Source organism: Dermacentor andersoni, chromosome 11 (assembly GCF_023375885.2).
Source record: "Dermacentor andersoni chromosome 11, qqDerAnde1_hic_scaffold, whole genome shotgun sequence".
Lineage (NCBI taxonomy): Eukaryota > Metazoa > Arthropoda > Arachnida > Ixodida > Ixodidae > Dermacentor > Dermacentor andersoni.
The window spans coordinates 55,082,660-55,104,188 of record NC_092824.1 but is presented as its reverse complement, the minus strand read 5'-3'; the positions used below and the strand labels follow the sequence as shown (position 1 = coordinate 55,104,188).

The 21,529-nt window shown below is 44.8% G+C and overlaps 1 protein-coding gene across 1 annotated transcript in view; it reads left to right on the top strand.

The window, feature by feature from the left end:
• LOC129381627 (uncharacterized) overlaps positions 1-21,529 on the top strand; it is a 37,080-nt gene that overhangs the window by 6,079 nt on the left and 9,472 nt on the right. The window contains exons 3-5 of the mRNA XM_055064641.2: positions 2,410-2,557; positions 7,179-7,303; positions 19,702-19,849. Of these exons, the coding sequence (XP_054920616.2) occupies positions 2,410-2,557; positions 7,179-7,303; positions 19,702-19,849 (421 nt within the window). The remainder of the gene's footprint in view (positions 1-2,409; positions 2,558-7,178; positions 7,304-19,701; positions 19,850-21,529) is intronic.

Here is a 21,529-nt window from a genome sequence, read left to right as displayed (position 1 = left end):
CTGCAGTAGGTATTGCATTCGAATCGAACGGGCAGCTGCATTCCGAGGATGAAATAAAAAAAATTAATTCGTCTACATTGGTTTAAGTGTATTGTGAAGCGGATGTTACGCAAATTGTAACGGAGTACACCAATGCAGCGTGTCGGACCACGGTAGTACCCGCGGTTCTGCACTTTCCCGCTTGCGCTCTCACTTCTTGAGGCAGCTGGTGTGTGCCATGCGATGCACGGTATTTTGTTGTGTGGAGGCCTTCTCATCTGCTGTTTCATTTCTGCTTCCGCAAAAGACGCGTCTGGTCGCAGAATGTCCTCGGATGTCTTCACACACAACACCACAAATGATGTGGTTTCGTAGTTACCGGCCCCTGTAAGTTAAATTCAAAACATTCAGGCCATTGCTACAAATTCTTTAATGAAAAACATTCGATGCACTCATTGACCTGAAATATCTAGCAATTGAAATCACTCCAGCAGCAAATTGCTCGCAAGTTGCAGACCACTTTTCTAACGCACACCTTTCCTTTCCTAATTCCCTAGCGTCGTTGCAATTCCATGAATCACAGCGTCCCTGCATGACGACAACAGCTCTTTCTAGTAGCCATAATATGCAGAAGCCTTCATTGCTCAGCCAACTCTGCATTCTTAGAGATCAGCTATTCACCGGCAGTGGCATAGAAAACGATGCTGCATAAGCGATAGCAATATCCCACTAAACATGCACAGATTGAATCCTGTCATCACATTGGCTCACCTAACTGCATGGCTCCTTCTTGGCTCATTCTGGCATGCGACAAGGCTCCGTGATTTGTGATTTATTTCTCATTTCGAGCACTTGATTGCCAGCTAACATATTCGAAATGAGTCTTTCTTCATATGTCTACATTTTTTTCTGAAGGGGTGCTAACTTAACAGTGCTCTGTCTTTCCAGACAAGTAGACAAGGTAGATTACTGCTGCTAGGCGAGGCAAGTGGATCTAACGGCTAACGCAGCACAATAGGCTTGAATCCAAAGCCATCGCCTTGTCTTCATGATTTGTTAACTAATGCTCCGCTTGAATTGGGTTTATCATGTCTGTATCTTTTATGTTATGTAATAGTAAGCTTTTTTGGATACCCCATAATAACCTTGTTAACCAAGACTAACCCATGCCATCGTTCTTGAGGAGATACTTATTTCAACTCTTCATTTATTGATAACACCTGGCGCACACAGCCGAAGTCTGTTTACGACGAGAATAGGGGCTGGCATTCGAGAACCAAATAATCTTTACTAAATAAGTCAACTGTAAGACGAGCACGACTGCTATACTAGTATCATTTCGTCCAATTATAGGCGAACACAATCGAATCTACAGCTAAGTATATATACCATCATTCTAGCCACGCAGTATGAAAGTTTTTATCTTACTGAACATATTCAAATGGATTACACATATCCTCGTCTTAACTCTCTCCAACCGATGACCGTGTTATTTATAATATGATGCATTGACTAGCGCAGAAATATGTTACCATCAAGTAAGACAATAACTTGCTGGGGTGCGTTTGTTCCAAACAACGGCTATGACTAAAACCGCCACACACTTTACGCACAACTTTATTCAGCATGACGATTTTATTACTACATTGAAAAAACAGTGCTTATGAAATTCCTGTGTTTTTAGTCATTGTTCCTGATAACTACGATATATCTATTGCTCTTGCATTATTGGGGGAGGGCTCTTGGTCTTTCGTGACTGAACAATCTAATGATTCCCATTTACCGGCTTAGTCGCCGTAAGGTTCCATATTAATTGAGAAATTTGAGTGCCGTGCTCTTCGCATGGAACTTATACTTGAACGTGTTGGGCAACATTCGATGTTTTTTTTTTCAGACCGCATACACGAAACCAGCGCGTAAAACGACGGTAATTAGAGAAGGATAGCACACGTCCTATGTGGCCATTTTTACTGTTGCCACCCTTTGTGTCAGTTCAGTGAATCATTTATCACGGTTCGTTACTTTTATTGATTGATTGACTTTCAACTTCTTGGTCATTCAAAATTGCTCAAACTGTATCCCTGCCCTCCTTCACGTGGCCCTCAATGCCCCTTCTCCTTCGGCGCCTGCGGGCGCCATATCGATAAAGTAAATTCGAACCGTGGCGATATTTGAGACACGTGTGGGGCTTGTCCCTTCCCAGTTGTCACTACTGCTTCAGCATGGCCGACATAAACAGCCACAATAGGACGTTGCTTTCTTAAGTTACACAGGATACATACGTAAACTTAAGGTAAAGAACACACGAAACGAGTCCTCACATTGGAAGGGCTTATGGCCTTTTGGAGGCACACCAATTTACACATATATAACGATAGCCCACGTTTGTATGATCGCAGTTTCCTTCAAACGGCATTAATTTCCACTCAGGTACGTGACTGCTGCTAGTATCCGCTCAGTAGAGAAGGAGCTGGATGATCTGACCACGAAAAACATCATGCACTATGGCGTTCTCAATATGTTGGCCACTCCAGCGAAAGCGCACGGCTTGTGGCAGCGGACCAAAGCGCTTCTTAAAGTAAGTGACTGCGATTATATGCACTTCAGTGCTTCTTATATCGTTTGATGGAGGTGTAGGTCGCGCGAGGTTCTCTAGCACAAAGCAAAGTTGTTGTGCACCTCAGAAACGAAGAATCCTGCTCTAGGCTAGGAAAAGACAAACTTGCCATTTGGCAAAGAAAGAAGAAATCCTGTTCCATGAATCGAGCTCGGAGAGTGGCAGATAGGCGTGTGGTGGTCAATGTAGTAGTATTTCCACCGTCATTGGGCGAGCTTTCTTTCTGGCAATCCAAGCACGCGTCGCACTCCCCTAAAATTTTTTATCAACTATTTTATCAACTTTCGGCAGGATATTTGCTCATGTTCAATAGCCATTGATTTTTTCCTTCATTGGTGTTTAAGTTTCCTTCATTGGTGTTAAAAAAAAGGGAAGCTGCAAAATTTTCTTATACTTTTGATGTTGCACACACAATGCAAATAACTTGGGAAATGATTACCACAGGCTAGATAAAAAATTTGTGTATAGCTTGCATTGCTAAAAAATGCTAATTAACGAAAGCACTATAGAAACCGTTTCTTTTTATGGAAACACAACTTGATTACCATGTTCGCGCGAATTTAGCGTGAATATTAGGAATGACCAAACAGTGATTATCTTACCTTGAAATATACAGATTTTTCGCTGGGTTGGGCGAAACCAAAAGAGAGATTTGTCCAAATTTAATTTATTGCTCAATTCGTGCACAGACAGTAAAGGTAAAGGCTGATATGAGGCGTATTCATTAGCTAGAAATGCATGTTCATTTGAAACATTAAGCTGGCGTTATATTAGGGTACAAAATGAGATGCTCATCGCCGATCTCGAAATTTACGAGAAGAGCCTCATAGCCTTGAATTACTTTATATAAAGTAGCCTGCTTTATCTCAGAAAACACTGAAAACCAGTCGTCTCAAGTGACAGATTTCACAACATTCGGTAAGAGAATTGGCATATTTAAACACTGTGTAGCATGTGCGTAAATCAGCGTTACAGAATAAGCCTACAATTCGGTATTCCAGGTGTTAGGTGCTTGAGCCATACTTTCGATAAACCTGTGCGTCTAACCAACGTTCACGAGCGGGATAGTTTTCGTTGCCTTGGTGCGTTTTATTGATGCAAGTGTGGTGAGCTTATCAGTTACCCCTGATTAATACAACCAGGACTATACCTAGTAAACATCAATACACAAGTTAGTGGACGGATTGATGGCCGTCACCGCAGGGTAATTTGTAGTGCAACGCGTGCGTAATGTGGAGGTTGTGGGCTCGTCTCCCAATGGTGACGTGCTATCTTTTCGTTTCATTTCTCTTTTCTTTATTATTCTCTACATTTCCGTTTCAACCACAGGTAAATACACCGATCCTATCGCCGATGCCTCGATGCATGATTGTCTGTTGGTTCGATATGGTCATGATTAACAAAATCGAGACCCTCGGTTTCCCTTCTTCTATATATATATATATATATATATATATATATATATATATAAATTCCGCACAACAAATAAAGCCATAATAATATCTTTCTTCGTCGTGTTTTACTAGATGTCGCGTGACTTCCACGTCATCTAGCACATTAGATTCGCACCCCACGATAAGGTTAAATAATTGAGCGAGTCACATGGCTTGCGAAGCGCAGGCATTGTCGAAGGCATCGTGCCATCAGGTTACCACATCATCATTGCAGCGCTTCATTATCCTTGCCTAAATAATCAACGGAGCTTTTTTTGACCGGCAAATAATTGTGTTGCCGAATGTTCCTCCTGGGTTCGTTGTAGTATACAGAATCTGCAAAATGTATACGTGCAAAACATAAATGACGATCTGTCAAAATATTTATTTAGTTTCCAATTGCCCTTTTCTTTGTTTGTTTAACAGCAACGCTCTTAATGTAGTTCAACTTTATTGAGAAGTTTTTTTTTCTGACAGCGCGACAGAAGTGAAACAATGCCGGTGGAAGAACAAAAGATTACTAACACAGTAGCCTGGCGACGTTCGTTAACCTGTTTGGAATGCGCAAGAGACAGCCATGCTAGAAGTTAATAATAATATTACACACCAAATACATACAGGTGTTTTTAGGTGAGCATAAATTTACAGTCACTGTATACATTTTATGTAGGCGCTCTTATGCACGCATACATGTATTTACTACACAAACATATAAAACATAACCTATAGTACATTGGTATGACTAAAAAAATAAAGCATGTAGCTCTAGTAGCGAAAACGCCGACAACAGCGACAACAAAGGAGATAATTACAAACTGCAAAAGGGACAAAGAGCAATAAAATAATTACAGGAACTATGCAATCAGGGCATGTCCTACAAATCACAACAAAATTAACCACATAAAAACACTATAGCTCATTCATCGTGCGAAACAATTCGTGTCGGATTATGGCCAATGTCCAAGGCATGTGTTTTCTTGGATAACGTACTTCTTTCATTTTTAAAGCTTGTTTACAAAATTGTTCTGTCTTTGTAGGAAATATAAGTAATCAGGCACATGATGGCGCAGCGTGTGAAGGCAATGGTTTCGCTTGCGTATAACCTTCTCGTATCCCTTGTAAAAAACGCTTGACAAAGAGATTGGTTTGTAATTGGAAAAATCGTTTCTATTGAGTGATTTATTTATAATTCCTTCTGTAGCACAATGCCTAGCCTCTGGGAACATACCAGTGAGTAAACAATTATTGCAAAAGTGGCAAACAGCTGGAGTCACTAAATCTACAATAAACCTAATGGGTTTCATTTCAAGGTCGATGTCCCGGGCTTTACTGTTTTCTTTTGCAATTAATAAGTAAATAATGGGGTTTTACATCCCAGAACCACGATCTGATTATGAGGCGTGCGTAGTGGGGGACTTCGTAAATTCTGGGCCACCTGCGGGTATTTAACGTATGCCTGAATCTAAGTAAATGGGGGTTTTCGCATTTCGCCACGTCAAAACGTGGCGGCGGTGACCGGGATTCCACCCCGCGACCTCTTGCTTAGCAGCCCAACACCATAGCCTCTAGGCAACCACGGCGGGAATACGGTTCTCTAACTGTCTTTTTAATGAGAAGAGCAGAGTATATTTAATCAGAAGTTATCGGTTCAAAAATTACAGTTCTAGGGTTAGATGCGCCAAATATTTTTCTAGTTTCACCACTGTCGAACATAGCAATTCCTGGGGCTAGAGTGGTAAGTATTTGTCAAACCCTTTTGCAAGGCCCTTGTCTTCTAGTGTTTTATCATTTACGGTTACTTGAAGTACTTCACTGTTCCGTGTACCAGACTTTAGTGATTTTTTAGGTTCGCGCCATAAAACATCAGTCTGACTATCGAGTGATTGAGCAACATCTCAAAATATGATTTCTTTATTTTACGCAGAGGCTGTTTGAAAATTTCGGTGTCTTTTGAAAGCAGAGAGATCATCCAAGTTTCTTGTTTGGATGACCTTTATGTATACGTATTCCGATCTTTTAATCATTTTGAAGCATTCATCAGTTATTGAGGAGTTGCGTAACATTTTTATTTCTTTGCGGTCTTTAACCTAAAACAGGTGTAATAATATGACCTAAAAATGGACAGAAAGGTTTCATGCGCTAGTTAAGTACTAGTGCACTCAAATACGTGGCCACAGTTTAGTTTGCGTGTTTGCCTTTTATATGCTTCAAGGTCCCTGGAATTTATTTCTCTGACAGTATAGGGCTCGGGCCGGTGCACCTTTTGTTTAAGTAATACATTATTTTCGCATATCATGTAAATAGGAAAGTGATCACTTAAGCATATGGTTATTCTGCCCGAATGAACACAATCACTCACAGTATTTGCCTCTCGTTGGTCGGCATTTTTCGTGTCCCCGTCCGTTAGCAAAACTGTAGGCTGATCCCGGTGGTAGTGCCGGAGCAGGAGCAGTGTCTCGTATCCCCGTAAGGCACAGGCACGAAGCACTCCGGAAAGTGAAGCGAACAATGCATACATTCTTATCAATCCCGAGTACAGCATACAGCAGAGAATAGGTTGCACAAAAGAACAAGCACAAAACATGGATCCGAACCACATAATTGATGATAAGTCGCTCCTGGTCAAGCGCTCCCCCCATGTGTTTCCCAGTCAAGATTACTGTCCCAGAACCTGCCGCGGCGAGGGCAGCTTCCGGCGTGGGAAGCGACGTCACTAGACTTTCCTATGTAAAACAACCAATCTTGCAATTGATTAGAATGTTATTGCAACACCGCTATGCACGAAGACATGCGGTCGAAATTAAAAAACTACCATTATAGTAAAGTGCCACTAATACTATTACTATAGGGCAATAAGGCACTGCGTACTCCCTCAGCTGTACTCGTGGTTTTCAACAGCCTTGCTAGCCATCCACTTTGGCAGGGTCGGGATCGCGAGACCATTTCTTTTTTGGTGACGCGAAATGCAGATATCGAACAAAACTTTATGTCGAGAGTGGTTTCAGGCTGGCCACTAAGCACGTACCAAATAGAAGAGCAGCGACCGTGATTCTCTTGGTTTCTCGATTGTCACGTTCTTTTTTCTCGGCACTTTCTCTGACAAAAGAACTAAATGTATCATTTTTTTGCTCCCCGATGCACCACCGCAGGAACTCAAGACTATACAAGGAAACGATACCAACAAAAGCGTTATACTGGCAATGGGCCTATACGATTACGGCTCGCAGGGAGAATATTACGGCGACTTCACGGTTCTATTCAGAGAAGCCATCGAGTGAGTACACAACACAGGGTCGCCCCTAAGCACGTGCTGGAGCTTTTCATCTTCACAGAGCTAGCTCAAAAGATTAGGCGAGCGAGTTACTGGACGGAAGATGATGCAACCAGCATCGGAATAGCCGTTTCCAGTATTGGCCAGAACAACCATCAACAACGTTCCAAGTTCACTAATATTTATTTCTTCCAGCATATCATTTAAAAAAAATGCGATACCTAGTGATGACCGTTTCTGTCAAGCTATATTTTGATTTATTGAGGACTATCTGTTAAAAATATTTAGTGTTCCCTGTACTATATACAATATGAAGACTATCTAAAACATGTACTGTTGATAATCTTTTAAATCGATGCCTTATCACCTATTCAGTACGGTTCTCATCGTGCTCTGTTTCGTAGTGTTGTGTAGTGGTTGCAGTCAAAACTAATCGATAAATGACAAACTAGACTGTTCATTCCATAGGCATTTTTCTAAGAACAAGAACAATACTTACAATGCTCGAGGTACTTGAACAGCTGGCGCCTACTCTGAACACTAACATGACGGCTTGTCACACTTTCATGTAGTGTACTCTATAGGTTACAGAATAACGCCGCGGATGTCTGCACTGGGACATAGATGCCCGTAATCATATGCGTATAACTACTAAACCCAATACTGCGGTGTCACCTACATTCACCCCAAATACAACTATTGCAGGTGCGTTATTGATTACTGCGTCAATGAATTACGTTTATTCTCTTGTTGTCTTTGACAAATATTATGCATTTCTGTTTTAGTTTTCTAGGAGACCCTTCTATTGCGACGCATATATATACGCTAAAAATATTGATTTTCTAATGTGCAATACGCCTCGACAATAAGCAGTATCAACGAAAGGAAGAAAATATTTTGCGGGGAATTTGACAGCAATAAGGGGAAACACCAAACAAGAAAGTGGAAGTGGGCTTCACCTCAAGTCAGTTATGGCTTCGCTTGGAATTCATACGGAGAGCTCTCGTGATGTGGGAGCCATACGTATACATTTGATTTTCTCCAATTCCCGTGTTGGGACATGACAGCTGCCGGAAATCTTGCATCCGTCTATCTACTCTGACCCTGCTTTCAAAAGAAAGCGATTCACATGCCGTCAGACATCTTCTTACTCATCCTGTGTTCCTGCTCTAAGCAAATAATGGTGTTGGCTACCTGTCATTCAGTCTTGGCCCAATATGTTAGCTAGAAACTTTGTACTTAGCAAAAAAATAAAAAGTTTCTTCCGGAACGCTGCCTGAATGAAATATTCGTCAATAAAGGGTTGACCAGGTTTCGTTGCTTTGCCACTGCGGACGTCGACTTCGCTGCAGAAAGCTTAGCATGCCAACCGCGTGCCATACTTTTTCTATAGTCGATCATGTCACGTTCTCCACAGAACTGCTACCACTTTATTGTCAATTGGTCTGTACCACGTTATGATTTTTGCTCCTAGTTTAAACACGCTCTGGATAGAAGCATCAGAACCAACGGACACTTAACTGCTAGCGTGCAAGTTGAGGCCCTGTGCGGTCATTTTACTGCCAACGGTGATAGCTTACGCATGGCCAACATTCTTTACCATACGCATGTGTGTATTCTGCTCCAGCTTTATTTACTCCGGCGACTTCAAGCTGAAGTTTGCGTGTTGTTGTATGGAGATATGCTTCCTATATTCATAGAGTACTGAATATTTGCGGAAGACTTCAAACGCGTTTCTTGGTTTCTGTCTGCAGCAATTCAGTTAATCTAGGTTATAAGGGAGTGTGCCGACGTACACGCTGGACGGACGTTGCAGTTAATCTGAGAAACTAACCTAAAACGCTGAGAGGAATAAAGAAGCTGTTCGATAAATAGGAAACATTATTCTATAGGCAAAATACATGCGTACTTGAGCGTATGGCCTGCCCATTTCTGTGGCACCGTTATAACTTGTGTGTATAAAGCATTGGAGTCACTTTTCTACCTCAGTGAGGTCACGTAATTCGGGCAGGATGGAGAATAAAGCACTCTTTAAAAAATTTGCACCCTTCGGTGCCTTATCTCGTCTCCCGATAATAATCCTCATCTGCCTGGCTTGCGTTTCCTTTCTGCAAAAACTCCGCGCTTGCTACTTTCCTTTCGAGAATGCTATGCCTCGCTGAAAACACGCATGCCGTTCGTCACCTGGAAGTACTGGGCTCGCAGAGTTAAAGAAAGGAAATGCGGGCAAGATAGAATGCGATTATTGTTGCGGCACAAGATAAGCCCAATAGGCTGAATACTTTTTTAGGATGGCGGGAGGCCGCTCAACGTCTGGCGGCGCTAGTCTTGTTGATCTTAATGCCCGCAGGGAAGGGGTGTTTGGAATACTAAGCGATACTAGACCGAGAGTACAATATTCGAACTCTTGCAGCTTGTACACGCAGGGAAATACACACAAGTGGTAGGTGTAGGAATCGCCCACCATCACAACAACAAGTAAAGACTTTAGAAAAATGCACAGGTGTTTTTGCACCCAGCAATACAACATGCGTCAACGACAGGGCGCTTAGGCCAAACGACTGCTTCACATCACTACAGTTTTTTTTTTTTTTTGAGGTAGTGGATTTGCGCGGGGTGATCTGTGTCCCGGATTTTTATTCATTCATTGGGATTTATTCAGTTATCACATTTTTTATTCAGTCGAAGAGGAGTGAATTATTTCAGAACGCACATAGATTTGGAAATAATTTTGAAGCGATAACCAGTTTTCATATGATCGTTGCCAAGTTACGGTAAAATTTCACTTTTATCGCACTTACGCTTTAGCCCGAACGCCTCTTTTGGTATATCGAAGCTGCAAGATTACTGAGCAACCTTGCATTGTGGCCGAAATTGGGGAGGCACATCATAAAAGATACTTAGCATTATGACAATTTTGAAGTGGACACAAATTTCCAAGTCAATAGCTACAACTTGTGAAACGCGACATATGCCGTAGTGTAACTTGGTAAATATTAAATATACATTTGATTTTTCGTGCAAAGAATGTCCACTTGTGCGACAAATCGAGTTCAAGAAATAATATTATGCTACTAGCACTGAGTGCAAAAAAACTAAACTATAAGAAAAAGGAATCATAATTGGCTTAATCAAAACACGTCGTCGGCGATTTAAATGGGAAACACCGCCCCCATTGGGTTCTGCCCTAACTTTGCCCAGAAGACCATGGAAAGGGGGCGTAGCAGAAGGCTCCAACGATGAATGAAAAGGCATAGGGTGACCAGATGCGCACCTAAAGCTCGTGTGATTGTGAAGGCGGTGAGGCATACCCGTCTAACGCGTCTCAAGGCTGGGAGACGTATCGTTTGCTTTTATTGGCACCTCTATGACGTTCCTACATTCGTCATATGGCCTTAGCTCTCAAACTGAAGCCTAATATACAATGTAGGTGCTACACAATCATTTCGATAGTGTTCGATCCAATCATACTATACAAATAATACTCTCTTCCGAAGAGACGCATCTTTTGGTTTCTAAATATTTTGTCCGTTTCGCTGAATGACCAGTTGTTTTGAAAGCGAAATAATGTACAAGGTCTGAAGGATGATTGAATATTAGAAAAGACCCATACTTTCATGAGCGTAATAGCTGTGTTGCGGGCCTTGCAAGAGCGCATTCGAGCAGCTTGATATCTTTTCGCAGGCAACTGCAACGCAACGACATTCGTGCACTAGAACAAAAAGAAAACACAAAATGTCATGACGCCCATATTTAACCCGTAACTTGAAACTCAATAGGTTCGTAAATAAATTAGAGCGATAGTTCATTTCCAGCCTAATTCATTTCTACCGGATAATCCTAATGTTATTGAATTACAATTGAATTAGGGTCAATGGCTACGGTGCTTGAAAGACGAGGACATCATCATAATCATCAGCCTGGCTACGCCCACTGCAGACCAAAGGCCTCTCCCATACTTCTCCAACTACCCCGGTCATGTGCTGATCGTGGCCATGTTGTCACTGAAAACGTCTTAATCTCATCTGCCCAGCGAACTTTCGGCCACCCCCTGCTATGCTTCCCTTCTATTGGAATCCACTCCGTAACCCTTAATGACCATCGATTCTCTTGCTTCTTCATTACATGTCCTGCCCATGCCTATTTATTTTTCGTGATTTCAACCAAGATATCATTAACTCGTGTTTGTTCCCTCAACCAATCTGCTCTTTACTTATTACCTAACTTTACACCCATCATTCTTCTATCCATAGCTCGTTGCGTCGTCCTCAATTTAAGTAAAACCCTTATCGTAATGCTCCAGGTTTCTGCCCCGTAGCAGAGTACTGGTAAGACACAGCTGTTATACACTTTTCTCTTGAGGGATAACGGCAACGTGCTGATCATGATCTGAGAATGCCTGCCAAACGCACCCCAACCAATTCTTACTATTCTTATTATTTCAGTCCCATGTTCCGGATCCGTGGCCACTACCTGCCCTAAGTACATGTATTCTCTTACCACTTCCAGTGTCTCGCTACCTATCGTAATCTTCTGTTCTCTTACGAGACTGTTAAGCATTACTTTAGTTTTCTGCAGATAAATTTTTAGACCCACCCTTCTGCTTTGCCTCTCCAGATCAGTTAGCATGCATTGCAATTGGTGCCATGTGTTACTAAGCAAGGCAATATCATCAGCCAATCGCAAGTTTCTAAAGGATTCTCCACTAATTCTTCTCCCCAATTCTTCCCAATCCAGGTCTCTGAATACGTTCTGTAAACACGCTGCGAATAGCATTGGAGAGATCATATCTCCCTGCCTGACGCCTTTCTTTATTGGGAAATTGTTGCTTTCTTTATGGAGGACTACGGTGGCTGTGGATCCGCTGTAGATATCTTTTGAGTATTTTTACATATGGCTCGTCTACACCCTGATTCCGTTATGCCTCCATGATTTCTGAGGTTTCTACTGAATCAACCGCTTTCTCGTAATCAATGAAAGCTATATATAAATGTTGCTTATATTCCGCACATTTCTCTATCACCTGATTGATAGTGTGAATGTGGTGAATGTGGTCTATTGTTTAGTAGCCTTTACAAAATCCTGCCTGGTCCTTTGGTTAACAGAAGCCAAAGGGGGTCCTGATTCTATTTGCAATTATCTTAGTAAATACTTTGTAGGCAATGGACTGTAAGCTGATCGGTCTATAGTTTTTCAAATCTCTGGCCTCCCCTTATATGGATTAAGATTATGTTGGCGTTCTTCCAAGATTCCGGTACGCTCGAGGTCATGAGGCATTGCGTGTACAGGGCGGCCATTTTTTACAACAATCTGCCCACCATCCCTCAACAAATCTGCTGTTACCTGATCCTCCCCAGCTGCCTTCCCCCTTTGCATAGCTTCCAAGGCTTCCTTTAGTTTTTCTGGCGTTACATGCGTGATGTCAAATTCCTCTAGAATATTATCGCGTCCATTATCGTCGTGGGTGCCACTAGTACCGTATAAATGTCTATAGAACTCCTCAGAGGAAACACGGGAAAGGCGGGAGATGGAAATTCAAGACGATGAACAAAACCTTGTTCTCGTTTTGCTCATCGCTATAGAACTCCTCAGCCACTTGAACTATCTCATCCATATTAGTAATGATGTTTCCGAGAGCACAGGGTGACACAAAGGACATATACGGCGTGAAGTTAGAATTGTTTATTCACAGGAAACCACGCAATTTTATGCATGTAATCTAATATATTTTTCTATAATCTAGATTTGTGCCAAATTTATCTTTCATTCATTGGCAAGTGCAGCAATTCTCAACAGCAATTGTTAAAATGGGTAATTGTAATGTAGTTAATATTTATATGTGCTTGGATCACTACATCGTGGTTTGAAATTCGAGGCTAGCCTTGGCGTTGCTTTGACAAAAATTAGCCAACACCTATAGGAAAGAAATCCGCGGGCTCGATTTCACCTGGGATATGCCACGGGATACCACAATTCAATATCTGGACCTTAAACTTAGTTTCCAGAAGACCCAGGTGTGCTGGATTCATAACAAAATGACTAATAAAAGCCTTCTACCATTTGACAGCACACATTCTAATCTGATCAAGAGAGAAATAGCTAACACTTGCCTTCCCGAAGACCCAGGTGTGCTGGATTCATAACATAATGACTAATAAAAGCCTTCTACCATTTGGCAGCACACATCCTAATGTGATCAAGGGAGAAATAGCTAACACTTGCCTAAACTCGCAAATAATGAAGTCATACGAGCGCCATCGTGTTACACGTTCCCGTAATAAGATTTGCCGCTTGTAAGACGCTTGGTTTCCTCCCTCCGTTATTACGGATGTGTGAAAGAGCCTCCTGAACAGGGGAAAAGATAGGGCAAATGTGCAGGCGCCAAGAAAAAAAAGTAATGCGCACGTAATGCTTTTCGTATACATAAGTTTTCACACAATCTTGCTACACGGGTGTGATATTTGCTTGTTTGAACGAGGCGCGTGGGCGCCATCATTCGAGAAAAGAGGAGGAAGAACAAACTGGGTTCGCGCTGTGAATCTAACCGGTGAGCGCTGCACCCACTGTTGTAAACATAACCTGTAAATAGTTGCTTGTCTTACTGACTCGTCCTTCGCGTAACATTGTGGTGGAGGTGGAACATTCCCCGTCCTCGCCACGGAGCACCAAAGCGGCCGCACCGTCGTCTTCTCAGCCATGGCTTCAGATGGAACCACCCCATCACCACTTATAACCTGCGGCGCCTACCACAACGGACGTTGCGGTTGCTAGTCTCCGTGATCCTGGGACATTCTCCGCCCAAAATCATGTTGACGTCATTTTGACTGGCTCAGCATGTATGAGCGTGTTAGCCAAAGCCACCACTGGGACCCTACCATCATGCTTGCGAATGTTACTTTTATCTTGACGGAACACCGCGTGTTTCGTTTCGCACCCATGAGGACGAGCCCTCCACCTGGGACATTTTCAAAGAGTGGCTTCGCAAACTATTTGGCAACTCGTCAGGTAGCCAACAGAATGCGCAAAAAGAGGTTGCCACCCGTGTCCAGTCGTCCACCGAATCATGTCTCCTACATACAGGAAGTGCTCGCGCTTTGCCGGAAAGTCGACGAGCACATGAGCGAGGTTGACAAGGTGGGCCATATACTAAAGGGCATCGCGGACGACGCCTTCAATTTCTTGTCTATAACGACGTTTCTACCGTCGACGCCAGCGTCAAAGAATGCCGCCGCTTCGAGGTAGTCAAAAGCCGCCACGTCGTCCCACACTTTTCCTGGCTCCCAAACACCCCTGCCACGTCTTCTTGCTCCGCTCTTACCGCCACACGGCCATTTCAAAAGGACGTCACCCGTATCGTTCGCCGTGAGATTGAAGCGGCGAGTCCGGCCAGCCTTCATCCACGACCCCCTGAAGGTACCTTTGACTAAGCGGCCCCCAGTATTTCCGTTATCTGGCAAGAAATTGCAAACCTCGGCATCCCTACCGCCTGCTCTGTCTCCCGACCTGATTCGGCACCTATTTTCAGGTCCACAACCTGTAATGACCAGTATTTCGCTCCCAGACCACGCAATCCTGCCGAATGGCGAACCCCAGACGACAAACCGATCTGCTTCCGCTGCCACCGCATTGGTCATGTATCCCGCTACTGCCGCACCACGTGAATACCCTCGTACTGGAGCTCATTCCCAGCGCCGCGTCCATACGCCGACGCTCGCCGTTATTCACCTCGCCGTCTGTACCATACTTCTGATGCCCTGACAGCCGCTCCTCCGTGCGATCGCCGTCGCCTCAATGCCGCCGCTGCCCGTCACCCCAGCCTCGCCACTTTTCTTCGCAAAACCGATGGACGGAAAACTAGGCTATGCAGCTCTTGGAGGTAGTGCTGCATCACGTTCGTCCTGTCCAAACCCTCCGTTGACGATCCTCACCCACACGAACCTAATTGAAGTAGGCGTAGATAGTTTTACATTCACGGCATTAATTGATACTGTACCCCAAGAATCCATAATGAGCACTAAGCTATGTCGTCGCCTCAAAAAAAGTTCTTACGCTTGCCATCACTCGAGCCGTACGCGTCGCCAATGGCGCCACTGTGGCCGTCAGGGTTATGTGCACTGCTCGCATAGGAATTGCTGACCGCCAAGTTCCAGTGCTGTTCACCGTGCTGTCCAGTTACCCTCTTGACCTAATCTTCCGGCTCGACTTTCTGACGACGTATTCTGCCCTGATCGACTGTGCCACCGCTACACTGTGCCTAGATGTCTCTTCTTTCACACATTCGCCCTGAAAAACCGAACATCCTCTGCACTACAGTGTTTGTTCGCTTACCTCCAAAAGCCCTAACATTCGTCGAATTGGCCTCAACGGCAACCGTGCCTGATGGCGAATTTGTCGTCGCAACTATTGGTGATGTCCTCCTGGCGCGCGACATCTCTGTGCCACACTCCGTCATAACCCTTGCCGCTAATAGGATGTGTCTCCCCGTTATCAATTTTGGTTTGACGAAGCAAGTGTTACCTGAAGGAATAGTGGTGGCCACGCTCCGACCAATGACAGACGACCACGTCACTGCTTATGGAGCCAACGCATCTCCAGGTCATCCTGATTATCCGCAGGATGCCTTGAACATCGACCGCCCATTACATCCCATGGTCGCTCCGGACCTCACACCTGACCAGGCAGCCGCCCTATATCGCCTTTTCTTTCCTACTGCGACTTGGTCAGACGTCCCTTGTTAAGCATCGGATAAACACTGGTGATGTAGTGTCCACCTCCGAGTTGCAAGTTATTCAGCAGGAAGTGAACAAGATGCTTGCCAGAGGCACTGTTGAGCCCTCATCGAGTCCTTGGGCGTCGCCAGTCGTGCTCGTCAAAAAAATGGCTCGTGGCGTTTCTGTGTTGATTACCGCCACCTAAATCGAATTACTAAAAAGGATATTTACCCTTTACCACGAATCGACGACGCTCTTGATTGTTTTCATGGTGCCAAATACTTTTCGGCCATCCACCTTCGATCTGGTTATTGGCAGATTTCTTTCGATGAGCCAGACCAAGAAAAGACCACTTTCTTCACTCCAGATGGCCTCTGCTAATTCAAGGTTATGGCATTGGGTTTGCGCAAGGCCCCCGCCACGTTCGAATGGATTATGGACTCTCTGCCTCGAGGTTTCAAATGGTCAACTTGCCTTTGTTACCTCGACGACGTCCTTGTGTTCTCTCCCACATTTGAGACGCACGTTGAGCGCGTCATAGCTAAGCTTGACGTCTTCGGCAAGGCTGGGCTCCAGTTAAACTAATCGAAGTGCCACTTCGGGCGCCAACAGATTACAGTGCTTGGCCATCTCGTCGATGCTTTCGGAGTACAAACCGACCCAGACAAGGTTCGAGCGATAACAGCTTTTCCTGTACCTCATACTGTCAAAGGCGTGCGAAGTTTTGTGGTGCTCTGTTTTTATTTCCGACGGTTCGTGAAAGATTTCGCAGCAATCGCTCGACCGCTCACTGAACGTCTGAAGAAAGACGTGCCTTTTACGTGGGGTTCGCCTCAGGCTGCTGCATTTTCACGCCTTATCACGATTCTCACCAATCCACCGGTCTTGGCCTACTTTGACCCGTCTGCACCATCAGAGGTCCGAACCGATACCACTGGTTATGGGATTGACGCCGTCTTATCGCAACGCCAACACGGACACGACCGCGTTAAAGCCTGCGCTAGCCGGCTCCTGTCAACTGCAGAGCGCAAGTGTTCGATTACCGAGCACGAATGTCTTGCTCTCGTCTGGGTAGCTGTTTTAAAGTTCCACCCGTATTTATATGGCAAGTCCTTCTTAGTAATCACAGATTACCATGCGCCTTGCTGGCTTTCGTCACTCGAGGATCCTACTGGCCGGCTCGGTCGTTGAGCCCTCCAACTACAAGAATATCCCCACACAGTGACTTCTACCTCTACGTCTGATACTGACACCGACGCCTGTGTTCTTTCTGCTATTCCACTGCTCCATGTCGCCGACGAACAGCGCCATGACCCGTCCTTACGTGTCATCATTGACCGCCTGGAATCGTCACTCGCCGACAGTTCTCTTCGCCTATTCACCCTAAAAGAGGGCGTACTCTATCGCCACAACGTTCAGGCCGATGGCCCTGCATTACTGCTTGTGATCCCTAAACACCTTTGCTCGGTTGTTCTCCACGAACTTCACGGCCTCTCCACTGCCGGTCACCTGGGAGTGTCACGTACCTACGACAGGATCCGCCGACGCTTCTTTTGGCCAGGGCTTGCTCGCTCCGTTCGAAGATACGTAGCTGCGTGTGAGAAATACTAGCGACACAAGAAACCAGCGACACTCCCTGCTGGGTACCTTCAACCACTCGACATTCCCGCGGAACCATTCTTTCGGGTTGGTCTGGACTTACTTGGCCCTTTTCCTCTTTCTACCTCTGAAACAGGTGAATCGATGTGGCCACGTTTTACGCCACGCGCTACGCCATCATCCGAGCGATTCCTACAAGCTACGCCACAGATGTCACAGATTTGTTTCTGCGCGACTTGATTTTATTACATGGAGCTCCGCGACAACTTCTCACTGACCGTGGCAGCACATTCCTATCAAAAGTTATCGCGGACATCCTGCAGTCCTGTGCCACGAGGCACAAGCTATCTACGTCATACCATCCGCAAACAAATGGCCTCACGGAGCGTCTCAATCGCACTCTCGCAGACGTGCTGGTGAAATATGTCTTTTCAGACCACCCTGACTGGGACCTCGCTCTACCGTTTGTCACATTTGCTTATAATTCCTCGCACCACGACACAGCCGGTTGTTTCCCATATTTCCTTGTGTTCGGCCGAGACCCAGCGCTGCCCCTCGACACAACCCTCTCTGTTCGTGCGGCACCGACCAGTGAATATGCACTTGACGCCATCGCCCGCTGTGCCCACGCAATGGAAATTGCCCGTGACCGCCTTCTGAAATCCCAAGACAGTCAAAGGCGTTTGTACAACCAGCAACACCGAGACGTGCATTTCCCGCCTGATTCTTTGGTGCTTCTATAGTCTCCGGCGCGTCAGGTCAGCCTGTCAGAAAAACTGCTGTCCCGTTACACAGGCCCATACCGAGTGTTTCATGCTGTGAGTCCCGTCACCTACGAGATCGCGCCTGACGCCCCATCTGCTTCTCAGTTCACTGATATCGTGCACGTTACACGACTGAAGCAGTATCACCCTCCCAGTGATGTCATTTAGACGCCCCGGGACGTCGCTTTTGCCACCGGGGGAAAATGATACACGCGTGTGATACTTGCTTGTTTGAACGAGGCGCGTGGGCGCCATCACTCGAGAAAAGAGGAGGAAGAACAAACTGGGCTCGCGCTGTGAATCTAACCGGTAAGCGCTGCAACCGCAGTTGTAAATCTAACCTGTAAATAGTTGCTCGTCTTAGTGACTCATCCTTCGCGTAACAGTAAAAAGAAGGTCGCAACTATATACCATGTGGCCATTGTTCTTTCCGCTCCCCATAATCTCGCCAAGATTTGCTCTTTGGTAGCGAATATGTTGCCGGCTACGTGGTCCAAGGAGCACGCCACACACTTCACCAATGCTGTTACCGACGTGGTTCACAGTATACCCCTAAGCTGTGACAGGGTGTATATTGGACAAAATGGACGACGCTCAACCATCGTGCGGTTAGGCAGCCAACTGCCTAAACGGACGATGAGGTCTGTTAAGGGGGCGCTTGACAGACCACTGATACGCTGTGGTTAGGCACCACTCCAGGGCCAAACGACTTTTCTAAAGAAAGCAAGAAACCACGCTGAAAGGGAAATAAGACGTCCTCAACAACAAAAAAGAGCAGGCAATGAGCGCGATAGCATGCGGGTCACAAGCAATAATTAGGTAACATTGAAACGTTATTCATAAAGATAGCCTCTAATCCTCGCCAAGATTAGAGCGTGAAGCTGCCCTAATTGGTTTGATGCTCTGTTTACGCCTGTAATGCACGCATGTTTTTATGTGCCGTCTCTATAGTTCAGTTTAGGTCAAATCGAATATACTGTTATCTATTAAGTTTGTCCCCACCTTACGTTTGGTTCTTAAATCCTATCAAACTTGTTAGTTTCTCGCTACTGTAATTATTTTTCGCTTAAGGTCGGTGTTTAAAGGTGCGTGGTTTCTGGTTAATAAACAGTTGGCAGTTAGCACCCATATGTGTGGTTTATGTCTCGCTCCGTCCTCTTGTTCCGGGTGCCGTAACCGTCGTCCGTAAGTGATGAACCAACTAGCTCAGTCACAAGCTCGCTTACGCATTGAAACGCCTGCAAAGCGAAAGCGCTTTTTTGTTTTTGTTTTATTAGTCTTTCTCCAAGGACAATTTATTTGTGAGGATATGCACTACTCAATGCAGGGAGTCGAGCGCGGACACAGTCATCGCCATCAGCTCTGTCGGTTGGTCATACGACGGGAGGCGGTGTGAATGTACTCCACCCTCCGTTTGGGACACGGAGGCATTACCCAACTTGCGCAACACTTTCGCAAGGAAGTATCCTGACCTGGTGAGTAGTGATGATTCGTAAATGAAAGGGCCAGCATGAGGAATACGTTGTTTGGCATTTGCGGTCGCATTAAACTACCTCATCTTCTACTGGACAATGCAGTTGAACAAAAAGGATTGCTATATGTATATATATATGAGTATTTGCCAGCTGAAACTCAGTTTTCCGATGCTTCGTCCAGTTTGACAATTATTCAATTAAATTAACGCCATTATTGGAAAATGCGTATGTTTTCAGATTGATCCGATCTCTGTTTACGGATACCTAATACCTATGATGCTTACCCAGGAATATTTCCTGCATTCCATGAGACCACTCACTTCTGAAGACGAGCCTTAGTGTTTGGAAGTGAACATACGAATATTTGCAATATAGGACGAGTGTCCCCAGTTCTTCTGATCATTGCTCTACACACATTTACCATAGCCTGCACTTCGCCTACACCTACAATGTGGTGAAAGCGCATTACAATGTGAAGATAGTAGTCATTCCGTGACCCAGCAAGAGTTTTTATTTTTTATCGCATGTACATTGGCGCATACACTCTCAGCCATGGCGTTACTCGTCTCGTTTTATATGCAGCCGCGTGAATGCGCTTTTGAATGCCGGAACACCATGCCCCGATGTACATATTATGCTGACCGCCGCTCGCACGAAACTGCTCTGGTGTCGTAGAGCACCTGACACTCATCTTTCTGAAAACTTATTCTTCATTCGCAGGAGATTTTGGAAGCTTACTACAATGAAGCTGTATATGACTAGGGTTCCATGCATTTCACAGCGAACCTCTATATGGCTAGGATTCCTTGCATTTCTGTTCTGCGGGATGAAGAACAATCATGATCAATGGCTCATATCCCTGTAAGCACATATGCTGCCGTAAGCAAGCAAAAAAAGCGTTGGCTCATAGCCCCGTAAAGCAGACGCTAGAGGCACTCAGCAAAGTGAAGCTAACAGTGCTTAATGTCTTTCGAATCACGCGTGCAACATATAAAACAGCATGTCGAGAACTTTCATCATCAATAGCTCATACCCCCGTGAGCAATGGCTCATACCCCCGTAAGCAAGCACTCATAGTCCCGTAAGGTTCTTGGCTACTAACTTTGCGTGAATTGGCTGCGTTGACACTCCCTGTTATCGTTGTCGGTGATTTCAATGTGAATCTGTCGTTATTCAAAAAATGAGCGTTTTACGCGTTCGGTGTTGAAGACATTGCTTGCGTTGCCTCACCGATCCGGCCCAATTGACCACCCAGAGGTGAACGTGCATCGATTTGACACCAAAGAATATGATTACAGTTGCAATTGAAATAATCACCACCGATCAAGACACTAAATGGGTGTGCGAGCCTCTCGTCCTTATGACCACCCATCAAGACAATAAATGAGCTCCTGCCTTTGTTCAAAATTATGTGTCACTTCCGTGTCATGTACTACACAGCTTCGCTGCTCCACCACCTTTACATAGTGGAATGGCTTCTTGTTTTTATTTTTCTTTCGACGTTGGGAAATTTCAGGCAAACAGGAGCGAGGGATCCGTATACTTCTTAACGCTCCTCAAAAAGTGTTGCAGGAAACAGTAGAAGTTATTGTAAAATTATGCAAATAGCTTATAGGAACCTTAGAAAACAAATGGAACAATACTTCCAAAGTGTACTTCTGACGCCGATCATGATGTTTT